Source organism: Oncorhynchus nerka, linkage group LG10 (genome assembly GCF_034236695.1).
Source record: "Oncorhynchus nerka isolate Pitt River linkage group LG10, Oner_Uvic_2.0, whole genome shotgun sequence".
NCBI classification, from domain to species: domain Eukaryota; kingdom Metazoa; phylum Chordata; class Actinopteri; order Salmoniformes; family Salmonidae; genus Oncorhynchus; species Oncorhynchus nerka.
Genome location: NC_088405.1, coordinates 13,681,965 through 13,708,569, shown reverse-complemented (window position 1 = coordinate 13,708,569; position 26,605 = coordinate 13,681,965). Strand labels below are relative to the sequence as shown.

Below are 26,605 nucleotides of genomic sequence, written 5' to 3'. Positions count from 1 at the left end.
CTGGGGTGCAACACTACCCACATAGTTAAACTACATAATGATGGGGTGCATCACTACCCACATAGTTAAACTACATAATGCTGGGGTGCAACACTACCCACATAGTTAAACTACATAATGATGGGGTGCAACACATAGTTAAACTACATAATGCTGGGGTGCATCACTACCCACATAGTTAAACTACATAATGATGGGGTGCATCACTACCCACATAGTTAAACTACATAATGCTGGGGTGCAACACTACCCACATAGTTAAACTACATAATACCCACATAGTTAAACTGGGGTGCAACACTACCCACATAGTTAAACTACATAATTCTGGGGTGGTTCACTACCCACATAGTTAAACTACATAATGCTGGGGTGCAACACTACCCACATAGTTAAACTACAAAATGATGGGGTGCATCACTACCCACATAGTTAAACTACATAATGCTGGGGTGCAACACTACCCACATAGTTAAACTACATAATGATGGGGTGCATCACTACCCACATAGTTAAACTACATAATGATGGGGTGTAACACTACCCACATAGTTAAACTACATAATGATGGGGTGCAGCACTACCCACATAGTTAAACTACATAATGATGGGGTGTAACACTACCCACATAGTTAAACTACATAATGATGGGGTGCATCACTACCCACATAGTTAAACTACATAATGATGGGGTGCAGCACTACCCACATAGTTAAACTACATAATGCTGGGGTGCATCACTACCCACATAGTTAAACTACATAATGCTGGGGTGCATCACTACCCACATAGTTAAACTACATAATGATGGGGTGTAACACTACCCACATAGTTAAACTACATAATGCTGGGGTGCAACACTACCCACATAGTTAAACTACATAATGATGGGGTGCATCACTACCCACATAGTTAAACTACATAATGATGGGGTGCAGCACTACCCACATAGTTAAACTACATAATGCTGGGGTGCATCACTACCCACATAGTTAAACTACATAATGATGGGGTGTAACACTACCCACATAGTTAAACTACATAATGCTGGGGTGCATCACTACCCACATAGTTAAACTACATAATGATGGGGTGCATCACTACCCACATAGTTAAACTACATAGTTAAACTACATAATGATGGGGTGCAACACATAGTTAAACTACATAATGCTGGGGTGCAACACTACCCACATAGTTAAACTACATAATGCTGGGGTGCAACACTACCCACATAGTTAAACTACATAGTTAAACTACATAATGATGGGGTGCAACACATAGTTAAACTACATAATGCTGGGGTGCAACACTACCCACATAGTTAAACTACATAATGCTGGGGTGCATCACTACCCACATAGTTAAACTACATAATGCTGGGGTGCAACACTAAACCCACATAGTTAAACTACATAATGCTGGGGTGCAACACTACCCACATAGTTAAACTACATAATGCTGGGGTGCATCACTACCCACATAGTTAAACTACATAATGTGGGGTAAACTACCCACATAGTTAAACTACATAATGCTGGGGTGCAACACTACCCACATAGTTAAACTACATAATGCTGGGGTGCAGCACTACCCACATAGTTAAACTACATAATGCTGGGGTGCAGTTAAAACTACCCACATAGTTAAACTACATAATGCTGGGGTGCATCACTACCCACATAGTTAAACTACATAATGATGGGGTGTAACACTACCCACATAGTTAAACTACATAATGCTGGGGTGCAGCACTACCCACATAGTTAAACTACATAATGCTGGGGTGGTTAACTACCCACATAGTTAAACTACATAATGCTGGGGTGCATCACTACCCACATAGTTAAACTACATAATGCTGGGGTGCATCACTACCCACATAGTTAAACTACATAGTTAAACTACATAATGATGGGGTGCATCACTACCCACATAGTTAAACTACATAGTTAAACTACATAATGATGGGGTGCATCACTACCCACATAGTTAAACTACATAGTTAAACTACATAATGATGGGGTGCATCACTACCCACATAGTTAAACTACATAATGCTGGGGTGCATCACTACCCACATAGTTAAACTACATAATGATGGGGTGTAACACTACCCACATAGTTAAACTACATAATGCTGGGGTGCATCACTACCCACATAGTTAAACTACATAATGATGGGGTGCATCACTACCCACATAGTTAAACTACATAGTTAAACTACATAATGATGGGGTGCAACACATAGTTAAACTACATAATGCTGGGGTGCAACACTACCCACATAGTTAAACTACATAATGCTGGGGTGCATCACTACCCACATAGTTAAACTACATAATGATGGGGTGCATCATTACCCACATAGTTAAACTACATAATGCTGGGGTGCAACACTACCCACATAGTTAAACTACATAATGCTGGGGTGCAACACTACCCACATAGTTAAACTACATAATGATGGGGTGCATCACTACCCACATAGTTAAACTACATAATGCTGGGGTGCAACACTACCCACATAGTTAAACTACATAATGATGGGGTGCATCACTACCCACATAGTTAAACTACATAATGATGGGGTGCAGCACTACCCACATAGTTAAACTACATAATGATGGGGTGCAGCACTACCCACATAGTTAAACTACATAATGATGGGGTGCAGCACTACCCACATAGTTAAACTACATAATGATGGGGTGCAGCACTACCCACATAGTTAAACTACATAATGATGGGGTGCAACACATAGTTAAACTACATAATGCTGGGGTGCAACACTACCCACATAGTTAAACTACATAATGATGGGGTGCATCACTACCCACATAGTTAAACTACATAATGATGGGGTGCATCACTACCCACATAGTTAAACTACATAATGATGGGGTGCATCACTACCCACATAGTTAAACTACATAATGATGGGGTGCAGCACTACCCACATAGTTAAACTACATAATGATGGGGTGCAACACTACCCACATAGTTAAACTACATAATGCTGGGGTGCATCACTACCCACATAGTTAAACTACATAATGATGGGGTGCATCACTACCCACATAGTTAAACTACATAATGCTGGGGCGCATCACTACCCACATAGTTAAACTACATAATTCTGGGGTGGTTCACTACCCACATAGTTAAACTACATAATGCTGGGGTGCAACACTACCCACATAGTTAAACTACATAATGCTGGGGTGCAACACTACCCACATAGTTAAACTACATAATGCTGGGGTGCAACACTACCCACATAGTTAAACTACATAATGCTGGGGTGCATCACTACCCACATAGTTAAACTACATAATGATGGGGTGCATCACTACCCACATAGTTAAACTACATAATGCTGGGGTGCATCACTACCCACATAGTTAAACTACATAATGATGGGGTGCAGCACTACCCACATAGTTAAACTACATAATGCTGGGGTGCATCACTACCCACATAGTTAAACTACATAATGCTGGGGTGCAACACTACCCACATAGTTAAACTACATAATGATGGGGTGCATCACTACCCACATAGTTAAACTACATAATGATGGGGTGCAGCACTACCCACATAGTTAAACTACATAATGATGGGGTGCAGCACTACCCACATAGTTAAACTACATAATGATGGGGTGCAGCACTACCCACATAGTTAAACTACATAATGATGGGGTGCAGCACTACCCACATAGTTAAACTACATAATGATGGGGTGCAGCACTGCAAACTACATAATGATGGGGTGCAACACATAGTTAAACTACATAATGCTGGGGTGCATCACTACCCACATAGTTAAACTACATAATGATGGGGTGCATCACTACCCACATAGTTAAACTACATAATGCTGGGGTGCAACACTACCCACATAGTTAAACTACATAATGATGGGGTGCAACACTACCCACATAGTTAAACTACATAATGATGGGGTGCATCACTACCCACATAGTTAAACTACATAATGATGGGGCGCATCACTACCCACATAGTTAAACTACATAATTCTGGGGTGGTTCACTACCCACATAGTTAAACTACATAATGCTGGGGTGCAACACTACCCACATAGTTAAACTACATAATGATGGGGTGCATCACTACCCACATAGTTAAACTACATAATGATGGGGTGCAACACTACCCACATAGTTAAACTACATAATGCTGGGGTGCAACACTACCCACATAGTTAAACTACATAATGCTGGGGTGCATCACTACCCACATAGTTAAACTACATAATGATGGGGTGCATCACTACCCACATAGTTAAACTACATAATGCTGGGGTGCATCACTACCCACATAGTTAAACTACATAATGATGGGGTGCAGCACTACCCACATAGTTAAACTACATAATGATGGGGTGCAGCACTACCCACATAGTTAAACTACATAATGATGGGGTGCAGCACTACCCACATAGTTAAACTACATAATGATGGGGTGCAACACATAGTTAAACTACATAATGCTGGGGTGCATCACTACCCACATAGTTAAACTACATAATGCTGGGGTGCAACACTACCCACATAGTTAAACTACATAATGCTGGGGTGCAACACTACCCACATAGTTAAACTACATATTGATGGGGTGCATCACTACCCACATAGTTAAACTACATAATGCTGGGGTGCAACACTACCCACATAGTTAAACTACATAATGATGGGGTGCATCACTACCCACATAGTTAAACTACATAATGATGGGGTGCAGCACTACCCACATAGTTAAACTACATAATGATGGGGTGCAGCACTACCCACATAGTTAAACTACATAATGATGGGGTGCAGCACTACCCACATAGTTAAACTACATAATGATGGGGTGCAGCACTACCCACATAGTTAAACTACATAATGATGGGGTGCAACACATAGTTAAACTACATAATGCTGGGGTGCATCACTACCCACATAGTTAAACTACATAATGATGGGGTGCATCACTACCCACATAGTTAAACTACATAATGCTGGGGTGCAACACTACCCACATAGTTAAACTACATAATGATGGGGTGCAACACTACCCACATAGTTAAACTACATAATGATGGGGTGCATCACTACCCACATAGTTAAACTACATAATGATGGGGCGCATCACTACCCACATAGTTAAACTACATAATTCTGGGGTGGTTCACTACCCACATAGTTAAACTACATAATGCTGGGGTGCAACACTACCCACATAGTTAAACTACATAATGATGGGGTGCATCACTACCCACATAGTTAAACTACATAATGATGGGGTGCATCACTACCCACATAGTTAAACTACATAATGCTGGGGTGCATCACTACCCACATAGTTAAACTACATAATGATGGGGTGTAACACTACCCACATAGTTAAACTACATAATGCTGGGGTGCATCACTACCCACATAGTTAAACTACATAATGATGGGGTGCATCACTACCCACATAGTTAAACTACATAGTTAAACTACATAATGATGGGGTGCAACACATAGTTAAACTACATAATGCTGGGGTGCAACACTACCCACATAGTTAAACTACATAATGCTGGGGTGCAACACTACCCACATAGTTAAACTACATAATGATGGGGTGCATCACTACCCACATAGTTAAACTACATAATGATGGGGTGCAACACTACCCACATAGTTAAACTACATAATGCTGGGGTGCATCACTACCCACATAGTTAAACTACATAATGCTGGGGTGCATCACTACCCACATAGTTAAACTACATAATGATGGGGTGCATCACTACCCATATAGTTAAACTACATAATGATGGGGTGCAGCACTACCCACATAGTTAAACTACATAATGATGGGGTGCATCACTACCCACATAGTTAAACTACATAATGATGGGGTGCAGCACTACCCACATAGTTAAACTACATAATGATGGGGTGCAGCACTACCCACATAGTTAAACTACATAATGATGGGGTGCATCACTACCCACATAGTTAAACTACATAATGATGGGGTGCAGCACTACCCACATAGTTAAACTACATAATGATGGGGTGCATCACTACCCACATAGTTAAACTACATAATGATGGGGTGCATCACTACCCACATAGTTAAACTACATAATGATGGGGTGCAGCACTACCCACATAGTTAAACTACATAATGATGGGGTGGTCCACTACCCACATAGTTAAACTACATAATGCTGGGGTGTAACACTACCCACATAGTTAAACTACATAATGATGGGGTGCATCACTACCCACATAGTTAAACTACATAATGATGGGGTGCAACACATAGTTAAACTACATAATGATGGGGTGCAGCACTACCCACATAGTTAACTACATAATGCTGGGGTGCAACACTACCCACATAGTTAAACTACATAATGCTGGGGTGCAACACTACCCACATAGTTAACTACATAATGATGGGGTGCATAACTACCCACATAGTTAAACTACATAATGATGGGGTGCAGCACTACCCACATAGTTAAACCACATAATGCTGGGGTGCATCACTACCCACATAGTTAAACTACATAATGATGGGGTGCAACACATAGTTAAACCACATAATGCTGGGGTGCATCACTACCCACATAGTTAAACTACATAATGCTGGGGTGCAGCACTACCCACATAGTTAAACTACATAATGATGGGGTGCAACACATAGTTAAACTACATAATGCTGGGGTGCATCACTACCCACATAGTTAAACTACATAATGCTGGGGTGCAGCACTACCCACATAGTTAAACTACATAATGCTGGGGTGCATCACTACCCACATAGTTAAACTACATAATGATGGGGTGCAGCACTACCCACATAGTTAAACTACATAATGCTGGGGTGCAACACTACCCACATAGTTAAACTACATAATGCTGGGGTGCATCACTACCCACATAGTTAAACTACATAATGATGGGGTGCAACACTACCCACATAGTTAAACTACATAATGATGGGGTGCAGCACTACCCACATAGTTAAACTACATAATGCTGGGGTGCATCACTACCCACATAGTTAAACTACATAATGATGGGGTGCATCACTACCCACATAGTTAAACTACATAATGCTGGGGTGCATCACTACCCACATAGTTAAACTACATAATGATGGGATGCATCACTACCCACATAGTTAAACTACATAATGATGGGGTGCATCACTACCCACATAGTTAAACTACATAATGCTGGGGTGCAACACTACCCACATAGTTAAACTACATAATGATGGGGTGCATCACTACCCACATAGTTAAACTACATAATGATGGGGTGCAGCACTACCCACATAGTTAAACTACATAATGCTGGGGTGCATCACTACCCACATAGTTAAACTACATAATGATGGGGTGCAGCACTACCCACATAGTTAAACTACATAATGCTGGGGTGCATCACTACCCACATAGTTAAACTACATAATGCTGGGGTGCATCACTACCCACATAGTTAAACTACATAATGATGGGGTGCATCACTACGCACATAGTTAAACTACATAATGATGGGGTGCAACACATAGTTAAACTACATAATACTGGGGTGCATCACTACCCACATAGTTAAACTACATAATGATGGGGTGCAGCACTACCCACATAGTTAAACTACATAATGATGGGGTGCATCACTACCTACATAGTTAAACTACATAATGATGGGGTGCAGCACTACCCACATAGTTAAACTACATAATGATGGGGTGCAACACTACCCACATAGTTAAACTACATAATGATGGGGTGCATCACTACCCACATAGTTAAACTACATAATGATGGGGTGCATCACTACCCACATAGTTAAACTACATAATGATGGGGTGCATCACTACCCCCATAGTTAAACTACATAATGATGGGGTGCATCACTACCCACATAGTTAAACTACATAATGCTGGGGTGCATCACTACCCACATAGTTAAACTACATAATGATGGGGTGCATCACTACCCACATAGTTAAACTACATAATGATGGGGTGCATCACTACCCACATAGTTAAACTACATAATGATGGGGTGCATCACTACCCACATAGTTAAACTACATAATGATGGGGTGCAACACATAGTTAAACTACATAATGATGGGGTGCAGCACTACCCACATAGTTAAACTACATAATGCTGGGGTGGTTCACTACCCACATAGTTAAACTACATAATGCTGGGGTGCAGCACTACCCACATAGTTAAACTACATAATGATGGGGTGCAACACTACCCACATAGTTAAACTACATAATGATGGGGTGCAACACTACCCACATAGTTAAACTACATAATGATGGGGTGCAACACTACCCACATAGTTAAACTACATAATGCTGGGGTGCAACACTACCCACATAGTTAAACTACATAATGCTGGGGTGGTTAACTACCCACATAGTTAAACTACATAATGCTGGGGTGGTTAACTACCCACATAGTTAAACTACATAATGATGGGGTGCATCACTACCCACATAGTTAAACTACATAATGCTGGGGTGCAGCACTACCCACATAGTTAAACTACATAATGCTGGGGTGCATCACTACCCACATAGTTAAACTACATAATGATGGGGTGCAACACTACCCACATAGTTAAACTACATAATGATGGGGTGCAACACTACCCACATAGTTAAACTACATAATGATGGGGTGCAACACTACCCACATAGTTAAACTACATAATGCTGGGGTGCAACACTACCCACATAGTTAAACTACATAATGCTGGGGTGCAACACTACCCACATAGTTAAACTACATAATGCTGGGGTGGTTAACTACCCACATAGTTAAACTACATAATGCTGGGGTGCAACACTACCCACATAGTTAAACTACATAATGCTGGGGTGCAACACTACCCACATAGTTAAACTACATAATGCTGGGGTGGTTAACTACCCACATAGTTAAACTACATAATGCTGGGGTGGTTAACTACCCACATAGTTAAACTACATAATGATGGGGTGGTTAACTACCCACATAGTTAAACTACATAATGCTGGGGTGCAACACTGCTGTCCTTAAGTGTTTTCATTCTCACCTTTCAATAAGTGACTGATTTAGACAGGAGAAACCAGGTGAATTCTTGTCCCAGACAGTTTGTAATAGACCACTAATACTTCAGGACAGGTGAATTCTTGTCCCAGACCGTTTGTAATAGACCACTAATACTTCAGGACAGGTAGATTCTTGTCACAGACAGTTTGTAATAGACCACTAATACTTCAGGACAGGTGGATTCTTGTCCCAGACAGTTTGTAATAGACCACTAATTCTTCAGGACAGGTGGATTCTTGTCCCAGACAGTTTGTAATAGACCACTAATACTTCAGGACAGGTAGATTCTTGTCCCAGACAGATTGTAATAGACCACTAATACTTCAGGACAGGTAGATTCTTGTCCCAGACAGTTTGTAATAGACCACTAACATGACAGGACAGGTATATCTTGTCCCAGACAGTTTGTAATAGACCACTAATACTTCAGGACAGGTGGATTCTTGTCCCAGACAGTCTGCATTGATACCTGATGCTGTGTTTCATGATAAGAGGCACAAGTGTTTTCAGTCATGCACCAACAGTGGCATTTATAGAGTATTGGAATACATGTACAGCCATACAGGGATATATGGCTGGGATATATGGCTGTGATATATGGCTGTGCTATATGGCTGTGCTATATGGTTGTGCTATATGGCTGTGATATATGGCTGTGATATATGGCTGTGCTATATGGTTGTGATATATGGCTGTGATATATGGCTGTGATATATGGCTGGGATATATGGCTGTGCTATATGGCTGGGATATATGGCTGTGCTATATGGCTGTGCTATATGGCTGTGATATATGGCTGTGATATATGGCTGTGATATATGGCTGGGATATATGGCTGTGCTATATGGCTGTGCTATATGGTTGTGCTATATGGCTGTGATATATGGCTGTGATATATGGTTGTGATATATGGCTGTGATATATGGCTGTGATATATGGCTGTGCTATATGGCTGTGCTATATGGCTGTGCTATATGGCTGTGATATATGGCTGTGATATATGGCTGTGCTATATGGCTGTGCTATATGGTTGTGCTATATGGCTGTGATATATGGCTGTGATATATGGCTGTGCTATATGGCTGTGATATATGGCTGGGATATATGGCTGTGCTATATGGCTGTGATATATGGCTGGGATATATGGCTGTGCTATATGGCTGTGATATATGGCTGTGATATATGGCTGGGATATATGGCTGTGCTATATGGCTGTGCTATATGGCTGTGCTATATGGCTGTGCTATATGGTTGTGAGCATGCCTGTGTAGTTGACATACGCCAGCTGTGGCGTAGCTTGGGCTTCCCTACAGATAACTTTTCTTTGTGCAGAACAGAATCCTGGGTTTAACAGCTGTCAGCTTTCCCTCAGATGCAGACAGACAGATGGACAGACAGGTAGACAGACAGGAAGGCAGACAGATTGGAGGGCAGGCCAAGCGTTTGACATGTAGATAGTTGGACACATAGACCGACAGACATACACACAGACAGTCATTCAGGTAAAGAGGGTAGGCAGACACACAGCCGGGCAGACAGGCAGACACCCAATGACACACTGTGTGAGAACCTTTGTCTCATGGGAATGCTATAGTTATTTTATTTTGTTTGTTTGCTGTGATTCTTCCTGTCAGGGTCTGTTTTGTTTTTCTTGCTGCTTTATATTGTACCATTATACATAAACAAATCACGTAAATGAAAAACACATGTTAACTAATTCCCCCCAAAATATTGACCAATGACCATCTATATCCAGGCCTAGGTCTCTTGATTTCTGAGTGCCATGTAATTCCATGTAAGGTACTGGAACAAGCATGCGCCTTGGCTCTCATGTGTAACCTATATAGGCTACAGTATTGCGGCCGGGGGAATTAGAGGAGCACGCATTTACTCTAGTACTACCCGCCCCCCAGTCATCTCACCCCCTCAGCCATGCTAGCTTATTTCCTTTCAAGAAACACTCTTTAACATAATACATGTATTAGCCTATTGAAACAATAACCTCATCCCCGCAACCGTTACCTTGCAAGATCTAAAAACGAATCCGTGGTCTCCTTGTTGTTATTGACGCTCTCGAGACCTAGATTATTTGTGTTCAGAGCCCCGGCACCGACTCCCGGTTTGATAATGAAGGCGAGGGACACACCAATTCCCGATGCGATGAGTGTGGTCACCAGGAAGTAGGAGACCGCGATGCCTCCTAGTTTCCCCAGGGAGCGCGTGTCCAGGCTGGCGGCGCCGGAGATCAGGCTGCACACGACCAGAGGAAGGATAATCATCTTCAGCATCCTCAGAAGCATCTCACCGGGGAAAGCAAAATAAGTCATCTGCGCCCGGGTTAGGTTCATATTCCGAACCATCATTCCGAGGCCGACGCCTACTAGAACTCCAGACACCGTCATTATCACTAACATATTCCTATTCAAAAATCTCATCAACTTGTCTTTACAGCTTTTCTTCTTCTTTCCATTCTTCTCCAAGATGTCGTCGGTGGAGACCGAATCGGTCATTGTGTGTCCGTTTTTCTTCTCCATTTTGATGGAAATTGTGGGGCAGAACAATGAATAACGGTAAATTCGTGAGAAAATTGAATGTTCCTGGAGCAGCGTGGGAGAACACACTCTCAGACGAGTAGCATTTGCGAGTAGACTGATGCAAGCGTAATTAGTCCTGTCAAACGCAACGTGTTTCTCCACCAATGGTGAGAGAGGGGCTACACACTAAAAAAGAGAACATGCGCACTTCCTCCTTTTGCTCAATATTAAGACCATCTGATGCAACAGTGGGAGAAATTGCCTGGGTCTGCAACTGTGCATTTATATTGATACATGTTGTGACTGGAAATTAGAGAAAAATGTAAACATTTCAAAGATAATATTTGATTTAGTGTACCTCTAGTTGTGTCATTATTTTACACTAGTCATTATCTGCAGATGAAATAACTTAGGCCTGTATAGCGAATTACTTGATTAAACATTCTGAGTGAGACAGTCTCCATGAATGACATCATGCCTATAGGTTATTAATTAATGAAACATATGAGTCAGACAAACTATCCATGAATGACATCATGCCTATAGGTTATTAATTAATGAAACATATGAGTCAGACAAACTATCCATGAATGACATCATGCCTATAGGTTATTAATTAATGAAACATATGAGTGAGACAAACTCTCCATGAATGACATCATGCCTATAGGTTATTAATTAATGAAACATATGAGTCAGACAAACTCTCCATGAATGACATCATGCCTATAGGTTATTAATTAATGAAACATATGAGTCAGACAAACTCTCCATGAATGACATCATGCCTATAGGTTATTAATTAATGAAACATATGAGTGAGACAAACTCTCCATGAATGACATCATGCCTATAGGTTATTAATTAATGAAACATATGAGTGGGACAGTCTCCATGAATGAGATCATACCTATAGGTTATTAATTAATGAAACATATGAGTGAGACAAACTCTCCATGAATGACATCATGCCTATAGGTTATTAATTAATGAAACATATGAGTCAGACAAACTCTCCATGAATGACATCATGCCTATAGGTTATTAATTAATGAAACATATGAGTCAGACAAACTCTCCATGAATGACATCATGCCTATAGGTTATTAATTAATGAAACATATGAGTGAGACAAACTCTCCATGAATGACATCATGCCTATAGGTTATTAATTAATGAAACATATGAGTGAGACAAACTCTCCATGAATGACATCATGCCTATAGGTTATTAATTAATGAAACATATGAGTGAGACAAACTCTCCATGAATTTTTATTTTTTATTTTTTTTATTTTACCTTTATTTTACTAGGCAAGTCAGTTAAGAACAAATTCTTATTTTCAATGACTGCCTAGGAACAGTGGGTTAACTGCCTGTTCAGGGGCAGAACGACAGATTTGTACCTTGTCAGCTCGGGGATTTGCAACCTTTCGGTTACTAGTCCAACGCTCTAAACACTAGGCTACCCTGCCGCCCCGGCAAATGACATCATGCCTATAGGTTATTTAAGCAATAAGGCCCAAGGAGGTGTGGTATATGGCCAATATACCACGACTAAGGGCTCTTCTTATGCACAACGCAATGCAGAGTGCCTGGATACAGCACTTAGCCGTGGTATATTGGCCATATACCACAAACCCCTGAGGCGCCATATTGATATTATAAACTGGTTACTAAAGTAATTCAAAATAAATGTTTTATCATTCCCGTGGTGTACGGTCTGATATACCACTGCTGTAAGCCAATCAGCATTCATGGCTCGAACCACCCAGTTTATAATAATTAATAAAACATGTGAGTGAGACAAACTCTCCACAAATGACATTTACTTGATGCAGTACTGTTTGGTGATGGTGGGTCTGAATGGGGGTGTGAATCATGCCTATGGGGCACTGGTAATGTGCAAGCTGTTGGGATGGAGCCTACAGAGCCTAGCCTTTTACTTTTTACACATTCTGTTGTTTTACAGCCTGGATTAAATTGAGATGTTATGTCACTGGCCTACACACAATACAATACCCAAATTCATTCAAATGAAAAGCTGTAATGTGAGTCAATAAGTTTTCGATCCCTTTGTTATGGGAAGCTTCAGGGGTAAAAATGTGCTTAACAAGTCAAATAATGGATCAACAACATTGTAGTTACTCCACAATAGTAACCTAAATGACAGAGTAACAACAAGGAAGCCTGTACAGAACAAAAATATTCCAAAACATGCATCCTGTTTGCAATAAGGCACTAAAGTAAAACTGCACAAAATGTGGCAAAGAAATGAACTTTTATGTCCTGAATACAAAGCGTTACGTTTGGGGCAAATCCAACACAACACATCACTGAGTACCACTCTTCATATTTTCAAGCATGGTGGTGGCTGCATCATGTTATGAGTATGCTTGTCATTGGCAAGGACTAGGGAGTTTTTTTTAAATAAAAAAATGGAATAGAGCTATGCACAGGCAAAATCCTAGAGGAAAACTTGATTCAGTCTGCTTTCCAACACTGGGAGACAAATGTACCTTTCAGCAGGACAATAACCTAAAACACAGGGCCAAATCTACAGTGGAGTTGCTTACCAAGGTGACATTTAATGTTCCTGAGTGGCCTAGTTACAGTTTTGATTTAAATGGGCTTGAAAATAAATCTATGGCAAGACTTGAGAATGTTTGTCTAGCAATTATCAACAACCAAACTTGACAGAGCTAGAAGAAAATAATAATGTGCAAGTATTGTACAATCCAGGTGTGCAAAGCTCTTAGAGACTTACCCAGAAAGACTCACAGCTGTAATCACTGCCACACATAATTCTAACATGTATTGACTTAGCAGTGTCAATACATATGGAAAATGAAATATTTCTGTATTTTGCAAAAATGTTGAAAAACATGTTTCCCATTTGTTATTATGGGATAGTGTGTGTAGATGGGTGAGAAAATAAATACATTATAATCCATGTTGAATTCAGGCTATAACACAACATGTGGAATAAGTCAAGTGGATTGAATACTTTCCGAAGGCACTGTATACGCTAGGAGCTAGTCCTATTGGCTATAGGCTAGGCTACAGTTATTAATCATATAGCCTATCTTGGATACAATTGGGTGCTCTTAAAATCCGTGCATCGATGCGTACTGTCAGATCATTCTCTCATAACTCATATGTGCTTCATGTTGTCATTGAGACCGAAATACTTTGTTCCCGATCCCAAAATAACACAGGCAGTTGCTAAAGAAGACGAGGGGCGGGTTTACCTCACACCCGCTTCCCAGTTCCCCCGGCCCTGCTAATAATCCATTCAACATTGTACGCGAGCGGACAGGCCTTTTAGGGGGCGAGTAGTCTGCGTAGATCTCAGCCGTCCTACATCTTCAGATATTATGTAATGTCAGTTATCCTATAAGATTGAAAATTGCAGCAATGTTATTTTATAGGCTGTACATTAATAAAGTGTAGGCTACAAATCAATCTCTGGTGATCTTGTGTTGTGTCATGTACAGTATATCATGGTGTAGCCTATAGGCTCTCAACATCATTATAATATGTGAATATGGCACACAGTGCAATGATAGGCCTAATGCATGATAACAGATATTGGTTAGGCCAAATAGCCTGCAGTAACTTCATTTCCTATAGGCTTTGTGTGAATGATTGATTATTCAGAGATTTTTAAATCTGGACTTCTGCCTACTTTGAGTGACACCGAGGTAGACTGTCATCACTCCTAGAATCCAACTAGATTTTTTTTTAAATTGTACCTTTATTTAACTAGGCAAGTCAGTTAAGAACAAATTCTAATTTTCAATGAGAGCCTAGGAACAGTGGGTTAACTGCCTTGTTCAGGGGCAGAACGACAGTTTTGTACCTTGTCAGCTCGGGGATTTGAACGGTTTCTAGTCCAACACTCTAACCACTAGGCTACCATAGTGGATGACACCATAACAAAGGTTATCTCCCACTCAGAGATTCCTGTCCTCCTCCCAATAGGCCTACTGCCAGTTTGAACATTTTTTAAAACATGCTGCAACTTTCTAATAAGAAGGCCTAATTTACTGCCACTTATAAAAGGAGAAGTAATTTTGTTACCAAATCTGTCAGTTAGCTAAATGGCTAGGGTGGTAGGCCTAAATTACTTACATTAATGAACAAACTTAATAGGTAATTTTGATAGGTATATGCTATATATTTCATATGAGACGGTCATGTTGTCTGTTAATCAGGTTCCAGATTTATATATAGATGATATTGATCAGATGATCAGCTGTCCCTGTCTGATGTTGATTGTTGATGTAACAGTGATTTTGTTATTTCCATATACACTTTAGATTGAATATTCATAAAACTGTAAATGGTTTATATTCCATTGTGAAATCTCTGCCCACATCTAGGCCACCGGCGAGCTAAAACTAAATCACCCTTGTAGACTAGTAGGGATGGATGTTGGAATCTACAGTTTGAACTTGTGCACTAAACCAAATCTACAGGCTACCATACTGTACAGTCTTTGAGACTACATTACATCTAGGCCTTGGTCATGACTCTCAGTTCCATTACATTACACACAAGAGTCATAAGAGTCTCAGGTCCATTACATTACACATAAGAGTCACAAGAGTCTCAGGTCCATTACATTACACATAAGAGTCATTGGAAGAAGGCCTCTTCTGTAGGTGGGAGTACTACAGCTTCTTCAGGATCAGTGTCCCGTCCTCGGGACGGTTGCGCTAACGTAGGCTAATGTGATTAGCATGAGGTTGTAAGAAACAAAAAATAAATCCAGTACATAGACATATCTGATATGGGCAGAAAGCTTCAATTCTTGTTAATCTAACTGCACTGTCCAATTTACAGTAGCTATTACAGTGAAATAATACCATGTTATTGTTTGAGGAGAGGGCACAAATGTATGAATAAACCAATTTTACTGAACAAAAATATAAATACAAAATGTACTGTGTTGGTCCCATGTTTCATGAGCTGAAATTAAAGATCCCTGAAATGTTCCATAATGCACAAAACATGTACAGTATTTCTCTCAAATTTAGTGCACAATTTTTGTTTACATCCCTGTTAGTGAGCATTTCTCCTTTGCTAAAATAATCCATCCACCTGAAAGGTGTGACATATCAGGAAGCTGATGAAACAGCATGATCATAACACAGGTGCACCTTGTGCTGGGGACAATAAAACGGCACTCTAAAATGTGCAGTTTTGTCACACAACACAATGTCACAGATGTCTCAAGTTTTGAGGGAGCGTGCAATTGACATGCTGACTGCAGGAATGTCCACCAGAGCTGTTGCCAGATAATTGAATGTTAATATCTCTACCATGGGCCGCCTCCAACGTCGTTTTAGACAATTTGGCAGTACTCCAACCGACCTCACAACTGCGCCAGTCCAGGACCTCCATATCCGGCTTCTTCACCTGCGGGATCGTCTGAGACCAGCCACCTGGACAGCTGATGAAGCTAAGGAGTATTTCTGTCTCTAATAAAGCCCCTTTGTGTAGAAAATCTCATTCTGATTGGCTGGGCCTGGCTCCCCAGTCATTGGGCCTGGCTCCCAAGTGGGTGGGCCTATGCCCTCCCAGGCCCACCCATGGTTATGCCCCTGCCCAGTTATGTGAAATCCATAAATTAGGGTCCAATTTATTTATTTTAATTGACTGATTACCTTACATGAACTGTAACTCAGTAAAACCTTTGAAATTGTTGCATATTGCGTTTATATTTTTGTTCAGTATATAAAGATCATTGGACCTTAAAGAGTAACGGTAGGCTGCTTTAGAGTCATACATCTGGGCTACGTTACAACCAACGGTCTACAGCCAAGGCTACTTTCGGTTTCTCTAACATCAAATCCTAATTGAGTTCCACCACCTAAATGAGTCCAGCGTACCTCTGTGAGACAACTACAATAAAGATATTCTACTCTGCCACCACTTCGTAATTTCATTAAATAAATGTGACTGGTTCATCAGTGATCCAGGTATATCAGAAACGAACCACTGGGGACACTGTCATTTCAATGTGGATAACTGGGTAATATTTGGTTGAGACGTTGATTAATGAGATTACAACCTATATTCACCCACTCAAAAAGACAGCCAGAAGTTAGTTGAATTTCCAATGTGTTTTCCCTGCGCTTTCAACCATCTAAAAGCACAATGAAATCCCAGTAGAAAAACTATGTTCGATATTTGGTTTTGTTGTCACCCTATTGTATTTCACTGCGCTTTCAACTAATGTAAAGCACAGCAAAGTTCAAATGGGAATACAAGGTCAGATATGTTTATTTATACAACAGATCAATGTGAATATCCCTGTGCTTCATCTAATAGCAGAACCAAATGACCTGGATTACAGTTGAGATTACATAAAAAGTACATGGTGCAAGTAATCAATGTCATTCTAGTTCTGACAGATTATAACAGCAATGGTGAAGATCTCCACAGACCTGCGATGACCTATGCATGTTATCTTGAACATGCACGCTTTATATGATTACATAAGAAGAAATGATTCAACATTTAAAGGAGATGTATCTACTGCTTGGATAGTTCCATCTGAGACACTGGCTTAATCCCATTCTTTAATTCATATTTTTGGGTGATTTGGGGACACAAATTCATCATCTAATTTGTCAACAAGTTAGTAGGCTATCTATTGTATTTTAAAAGTGATATTGAATTGTGTTTGGTTGGCAACGCAACCAAAAATCAACATTTGAAGGAGATGTATATCCTGCAAGTGTAGTTCGATCTGTGCCACTGATTTAGTCTAGCATTAATTCCAGTTTTTCTACAACTGAATATGTTGGATTCACATCTCCATCTCAACCAAAAATCTAAGGTATAGAAAGGATTATATCAAATCTAACTTTAAATACATTCTGATTTGATTTAGTCATATTCTTTAACTTAGATGTTTGGTTGAGATGGAGACTCCAACAACAATCATCCTGTAATATGATTCTGGCCTGTGATAGAAAAAATATGTTCTAATGTGGCCCTCCATGGAAAATAATTGCCCAGGCCTGTTCTAGAGTCATCCCAGAGAGTTCTTGGACCTAGCTCATACATACATGTTTATACAACGAATGGGTCTAATCCTGATTGCTGATTGGTTAAAAGCGCATTCCAGCCGTAGTCTACTCCACAAGTTGCCACAGGCTAAATCTATGATATTAAAATACCTATTTACTCTGTTCCATCGGACTGAGCAATCCACTGTCTCATCAGCCCAGCTAGGCAGTGTCGTTGGCTAGCTCCTCTGAACAACATTGTCCTGACAAGTGAGTATGTTTTCTATGCCAGGCGAAATCGAGCCTTTTAAAAAATATATATTTCACCTTTATTTAACCAGGTAGGCTAGTTGAGAACAAGTTCTCATTTGCAACTGCGACCTGGCCAAGATAAATCATAGCAATTTGACACATACAACACAGAGTTACACATGGAATAAACAAAACATAGTCAATAATACAGTAGAACAAAAGAAAACAAAAGTCTATATTCAGTTAGTGCAAATGAGGTAAGATAACTGAGTTAAGGCAATAAATAGGTCATGGTGGCGAAGTAATTAAACAGTGGAATGGTGGATGTGCAGAAGATGAATGTGCAAGTATAGATACTGGGGTGTAAAGGAGCAAGATAAAGAAATACAGTATGGGAATGAGGTAGATAGATGGGCTGTTTACAGATGGGCTATGGACAGGTGCAGTGATCTGTGAGCTGCTCTGACAGCTGGTGCTTAAAGCTAGTGAGGGAGATATGAGTCTCAAGCCTCATTAGCTCACTGTTATGGACGTTTCCAAATAAATGTCACTAGAAAACAGCTTAAACAATTGCAAATGCAGCTACTTTACGGTTATTCTGGCTGCACTTTTTGACATGACTGTAAGTTAGTCATAGTTGGCTAGCTAGCAAGCAAGGGATAAGAACTTTGACAGCCAGTATGGCAATGGAACATTTAGAAAGAATGACTGTGTCACGTCCATAGATACAGAACAAAAGACTGAACGACTGGGTCGAGTCCATAGATACAGAACAAAAAGACTGAACGACTGGGTCGAGTCCATAGATACAGAACAAAGGTTTGTGTTGGGACTATATCTTGTAGAAGGATAAAATAGTACGAATAAATTCATCCAAATAACGTTTTTAATTAAAATATGTCAATCATTATTTGAATATGTTGGTAACCCATTGTTCAAAAGTGCCCTTGAAGCCAGTGTTTGGAGGACATATTGGCACGGTTTGCCGGATCTCGACTTCGTCTCGTGCCTAACAACACACGTGCAATATATCCTCCAACTACCGTTGGGCATTACCATTTAAATATTGCATAGTTATAACTCTTAATTAATACTGTTTACATGTGTGCATATCTTTGTTTTATAGAACCACAACAATAAGATTCCAAGTCATTCAGGTTACCAGAATAATATAAACATCCTCAAATGGAAACAGCTGTGTGTGTGTGTGTGTGTGTGTGTGTGTGTGTTGTGGTGAGTATAGTGATGGACCTCAACATCATGTTCTAACTGGACAGCACTATAGAGGGCAGAACCAAACTAATCAGTTATAAGTATACAGCGGGTGAGGGCATTCACAGCCGATCTCTCAGACGGGTGAGGCCATACCAGCCAACCATTTTTACATGGTCCTTCTAGACGGATTTAGTGACAAATAGTTGTTTTTACATGGTCTGTCATTTCTAAGGATTTAGCAACCAATATTTCTTACAGGTAGTCTCTGAAGAACCGGTTTATATACAAAAAGTAGCCAATGCTGGGTCCTTCTGGTAGTCAGAGACTCCAAGCCAACAGAGCTATACCAATTCAAAAAAGTGCTATACAGAAACCCAGCCTAAAACCCCAAGCAATGCAGATGTAGAAGCATGGTGGCTAGGAAAAACTCCTAGAAAACAAGGAACCTAGGAAGAAACCTAGAGAGGAACCAGGCTCTGAGAGTTGGCCAGTCTTCTTCTGGCTGTGCTGGGTGGAGATTATAACAGTAAATGGCCAAGATGTTGAAACGTTCATAGAGGTTGTAGAGGGTGCAAAGGTCGGCACCTCAGGAGTAAATGTCAGTTTGCTTTTCATAGCCGACCATTCAGAGTTAGAGACAGCAGGTGCGTTAGAGAGAGAGTCGAAAACAGCAGTTCCGGGACAAGGTAGCATGTCCGGTGAACAAGTCAGGGTTCCATAGCCGCAGGCAGAACAGTTGAAACTGGAGCAGCAGCACGACCAGGTGGACTGGGGACAGCAAGGAGTCATTAGATCAGGGAGTCCTGAGGCATGGTCCTAGGGCTCAGGTCCTCAGAGAGAAAGAGAGAGAAAAATAGATAATTAGAGGGAGCATACTTATATTCATACAGGACACCGGATAAGACAGGGGAAATACTCTAGATATAACAGACTGACCCTAGCCCCCCAACACAAACTATTGCAGCATAAATACTGGAGACTGAGACAGGAGGGGTCAGGAGACATTGTGGCCCCGTCCGACAATACCCCGGACAACTTACAACCCTGAGACAAGGATGAATATAGCCCACGAAGATCTCCCTCACGGCACGAACCCGAGGGGTGCGCCAACCCGGACAGGAAGATCACGTCAGTGACTCAACCCACTCAAGTGAGGCACCCCTCCTAGAGACGGCATGGAAGAGCACCAGTAAGCCAGTGACTCAGTCCCAGAAATTGGGTTAGAGGCTGGGAATCCCAGTGGAGAGAGGGGAAGCGGCCAGGCAGAAACAGCAAGGGCGGATTGTCGCTCCATTTCCGTTCACCTTCACATCCCTACACTCAATCAATCATAGGACCCAATGAAGAGATGAGTCTTCAATAAAGACATAAATGTTGAGACTGAGTCTGCGTCTCTCACATGGATAGGCAGACCATTCCATAAAAAATTTGCTCTTTTGGAGAAAGCCCTGCCTCCAGCTGTTTGCTTACAAATTCTAAGGACAATAAGGAGGCCTGCGTCATGTGACCGTGTAGGTATGTATGGCAGGACCAAAATTGGAAAGATAGGTAGGAGCAAGGCCATGTAATGTTTTGTAGGTTAGCAGTAAAACCTTGAAATCAGCCCTAGCCTTAACAGAAAGCCAGTGGTAGAGATGCTAGCACTGGAGTAATATGATCACATTTTTGGGTGCTAGTCAAGATTCTAGCAGCCGTGTTTAGCACTATATGAAGTTTATTTAGTGCTTTTTCCGTGTGGCCAGAAAGTAGAGCATTGCAGTAGTCTAATCTAGAAGTCACAAAAGCATAGATACATTTTTCTGCATAATTTTTGGACAGAAAGGTTCTGATTTTTGCAATGTTATGTAGATGGAAAATAGCTGTCCTTGAAACAGTCTTGATATGTTCTTCAAAAGAGAGATTAGGGTCCAGAGTAATGCAGAGGTCCTTCACAGTTTTATTTGAGACGACTGTACAACGATTAAGATTAATTGTCAGATCCAACAGAAGATCTCTTTGTTTCTTGGTACCTAGAACTAGCATCTCTGTTTGGTCCGAGTTTAAAAGTTTTAAAAAATGCCGCCATCCACTTCCTTATGTCTGAAACACAGGCTTCCAGGGAGAGCAACTTTGGGGCTTCATCATGTTTCATCGGAATGTAGAGCTGTGTATCGTCCACATAGCAGGGAAAGTTAACATTATGTTTCCGAATGACATCACCAAGAGGTAAAATAGAGTCAAAACATTAGTGGTTCTAAAACGGAACCTTGAGGAACACCGAAATGTACAATTGATTTGTCAGAGGACAAACCATCCAGAGACAAACTGATATCTTTCCAGCAGATAAGATCTAAACCAGGCCAGAACTTGTCTGTGTCGACCAATTTGGGTTTCCAATCTCTCCGAAATAATGTGGTGATCGATGGTATCAAAAGCAGCACTAAGGTCTAGGGGCACAAGGACAGATGCTGCGCAACAGCTTTCTAAAAAATGTTTGAGAGGAATGGGAGATTTGATATAGGCAAATTCGTATTTTATATTTGCTGGGTCAAGGTTTGAATCCCGGCTCTTGTCTCGTACCACTGTTCCAACATCCGAAGGAACACCTGGGGCCAATCAGAAGTTGAAACGATAACAAAACGTAATCCCAGCCACTGTTGTTTTGGTAAAAAGCTGAGGGAGGGGCTGGAGAAATAATATCACTCTCAAATTCATAGACAGAATTATGGATGTAAGGACTGACCACCCATGATGCTATATCAACATTATAGTTTTAAATATGTTTTAGACCTATTGTGTTTGCTTACATTTACTTTGTTTACAAGCATTGAGATAAAACAAGGTTATATTTTGAGTTCTGATGCGATACAACAGTTAAACTAAGCTCTTTAATCATTTATAAGTTATATTCTTCAAGAAGCAATGGGTACATGTAATTCATGTATAAGTATAAGTCTGCATAAGAAACACAGATCACATGGGCTTCGAAAAAACGGGAGGGAGGTGCCGCTTCTCCTACGAATGCTGTTATTTTGTCTAAAATATCAGGTGTACGCCGTCCCCAGCTAAGTAACATGCAAAGATTTAAAGCGCAATTATGTGTTTTATCTCCAGTACATTGCCATGATTGTCAGTTATGTAGCTGCTCTACTGATAATCTCAGTGCGTCCTTGCTGGGATGACACAATCAATCTACTGCCGGAGAATATCAACACCAAACACATTGGTTCACCGTTCCACGGAAGCGGACAGTACACAGCGTACCATAATGTTCTGAATAATGGCCAAGTCTACCTCGTTTCCTATTCCACTGAACCACTTAGGCGTAACAAACACAAGTCAAACATTTATCGGAAACTGTTAAACTACCTGTTCGCTACCCTCCTGCTCTCTGGGGATGTGTAACTCAATCCTGGGCCTAACATCACCGAGCCAGTGATACTCACCGGAGTGGAAAGCAGTGGATGGCCTCGTTGCTGTTGTGGAAGTGGGTGAGTGCTATGGTCCCATGGTTTCTCCTGACTCACCCGGCTCCAAGATGGAATTTGACTCTGCAAACATATCCAAGTTTCTATATGCGATCCCTGACTCTGCTTCTGGTACGCAAGCTGTTTTAATTAGCTCCCCGCATCCAGTGCAAGCAGGAGGGATAGTTAAATGCACTACCGAACTCCCCCTAATCAAAACTAAACAAAACGGCATAACCCATCCGTCAGAAAATGTAACTTTTTTCAATGTGTCAATCACTCGAGTAATCTGGGACCCACAAGCTAAACCCAAGGGACTACTAGGGGGGCACTTGAACATTTGTAGTAACATTCCAAAAAGTGATCAAATTCAACATCTACTCACAGACTCCAACCTTGACTTCCTCTGCCTCTCAGAGACATGGCTCCATAAAACCTCTCCATATGCTGCTCTGATTGTGATTGGCTACAATGTTTTCAGGAGAGACAGGATTGAAGGAAGAGCAGGGAGGGGGTCTGATGATTTACATTAAAGAACATATCCGATGTAAACAAATTGAGTGGTCATGTGATGATGAACTAGAATGTATTGGCCTGAATGTTACACTGTCTCCCCAAATGTCTTTTACCCTTATTGGAATGTATAGCCCACCTTCCACCAAAAGTGTGTTTTTTGATCAGTTTAATAACATGCTTAGGGAATGTGATTTTGGGAAAGAATTCATCTTAATGGGAGATTTTAACATGAATTATGAAGACAAGTCTTGTAGGAAAACTCTCAAATGGACCACTAAAACCTTTGACCTTACACAGCTAGTTAAAGAGCCAACCAGGGTGACTTGTTGCTCTAAAACACAGATTGATTTGGTGTTCAGTAATAAACCAGAGAGAGTGACTAAATCATTCAGTATGGTTACTGGGCTGTCTGATCATAATCTGACACTTATAGCCAGAAAGCATTCTAAGAACAGGTTTAACCTCTCTACTGTTAGAAAGCCCAATCAACTAAGAATACCTAAGAGTGAATTAAATAATTCTGAAAATGCAATTAAGGGAATTTACTGGAATGGTCTCTTGTCCTATGTCACGTCCTGACCTTAGTTTCCTTTTTATGTCTCTATTTTAGTTTGGTCAGGGCGTGAGTTGGGGTGGGCATTCTATGTGTTGTTCTATGTTTTTGTATTTCTGTGTTTGGCCTGGTGTGGTTACCAATCAGAGGCAGCTGTTTATCGTTGTCTCTGATTGAGAACCATACTTAGGCAGCCTGTTTTTCTCAACTAACATCAAGGCGGTGGCCCGTTCCTGTAGGTTCATGCTCTACAACATCCGCAGAGTACGACCCTGCCTCACACAGGAAGCGGCGCAGGTCCTAATCCAGGCACTTGTCATCTCCCGTCTGGATTACTGCAACTCGCTGTTGGCTGGGCTCCCTGCCTGTGCCATTAAACCCCTACAACTCATCCAGAACGCCGCAGCCCGTCTGGTGTTCAACCTTCCCAAGTTCTCTCACGTCACCCCGCTCCTCCGCTCCCTCCACTGGCTTCCAGTTGAAGCTCGCATCCGCTACAAGACCATGGTGCTTGCCTACGGAGCTGTGAGGGGAACGGCACCTCAGTACCTCCAGGCTCTGATCAGGCCCTACACCCAAACAAGGGCACTGCGTTCATCCACCTCTGGCCTGCTCGCCTCCCTACCACTGAGGAAGTACAGTTCCCGCTCAGCCCAGTCAAAACTGTTCGCTGCTCTGGCCCCCCAATGGTGGAACAAACTCCCTCACGACGCCAGGACAGCGGAGTCAATCACCACCTTCCGGAGACACCTGAAACCCCACCTCTTTAAGGAATACCTAGGATAGGATAAAGTAATCCCTCTCACCCCCCCTCCCCCTGAAAAGATTTAGATGCACTACTGTTCCACTGGAGGTCATAAGGTGAATGCACCAATTTGTAAGTCGCTCTGGATAAGAGCGTCTGCTAAATGACTTAAATGTAAATGTAAATGTAATGTTTTCCCACTATGGGTTGTGGGTAGTTGTTTTCTGTTTTGTGTTGCTGCACCTTACAGGACAGTTTCGTTTTCGTTTCACTCTCTTTGTTATTTTGTTTAGTGTTTCTGTTCCAATAAAATAATATGAACACTTACCATGCTGCGCATTGGTCTGACCCTTCATGCTCCTCGTCAGAAGAGGAGGAAAACCGTTACAGTAACACTGCAAAAAAGACTAGAAATCATGGTGAATAACAATCTAACACAGGATGCAGTCGAAATAGCAATACCCTTCGATTCCTACTTAATTGAATCTGTCATGGTACTGTCACAGAACCCCTCCACTGATTTCTTGGGCTCAGTGCTAGTGAATGACGCTCAACCTGTCTTCATAAGGGAGGTTTCTGGTGAACAAGGTGATTAGCTCACTAAAGAACTCTAAAGCCAAAGATGTGTTTTGGCTGGACTCTGCCTTTCTTAAAAACTACAAATAGACACTCATTGGCCCCATTACTAAGGTCACCAACACAACTATTGGTCAGGGGGTGTTTCCAAGGGTATGGAAGTCGGCCGTAATAACATCCATCTTTAAATTCGGGTGACCCTGCTGACGTGAGTAACTACAGGCCCTTTAGTATACTACCTGTGGTGTCGAAGGTTGTTGAAAAGTGTGTAGCAGAACAACTGATTGCCCACCTCAACAACAACCCCTTCACATTACACTCCATGCAGTTTGGCTTCAGAGCAAAACACTCCACAGAAACAGCCAACTGCTTTCTTCTGGAAAATGTGAAGTGTTGTTGGGGCTGAGTTTCTGGACCTAAGGAAGGCTTTTGATACTGTTAACCATGAGGTTCTCATCACAAAATTGCCCAAGTTAAACTTTTCCCCCGATGCCTTGAGATGAATGAAATCATACCTTGAAGGCAGAACTCAGTGTGTCAGAGTGAGCAATGAGCTGTCGCCCACTCTTAGCTATGATGTGGGCATGCCCCGAGGGTCAATACTGGGGCCT

At 41.3% G+C, this 26,605-nt stretch overlaps 1 protein-coding gene across 1 annotated transcript in view; it reads right to left on the bottom strand.

Moving 5' to 3' along the window:
• slc1a4 (solute carrier family 1 member 4) overlaps positions 1–11,810 on the bottom strand; it is a 72,729-nt gene extending 60,919 nt beyond the window's left edge. Inside the window, exon 1 of the mRNA XM_065023034.1 lies at positions 11,159–11,810. Coding sequence (XP_064879106.1) covers positions 11,159–11,670 — 512 coding nt within the window. The 5' untranslated portion in view covers positions 11,671–11,810. The remainder of the gene's footprint in view (positions 1–11,158) is intronic.
• Between the last annotated feature and the right edge of the window lie 14,795 nt (positions 11,811–26,605).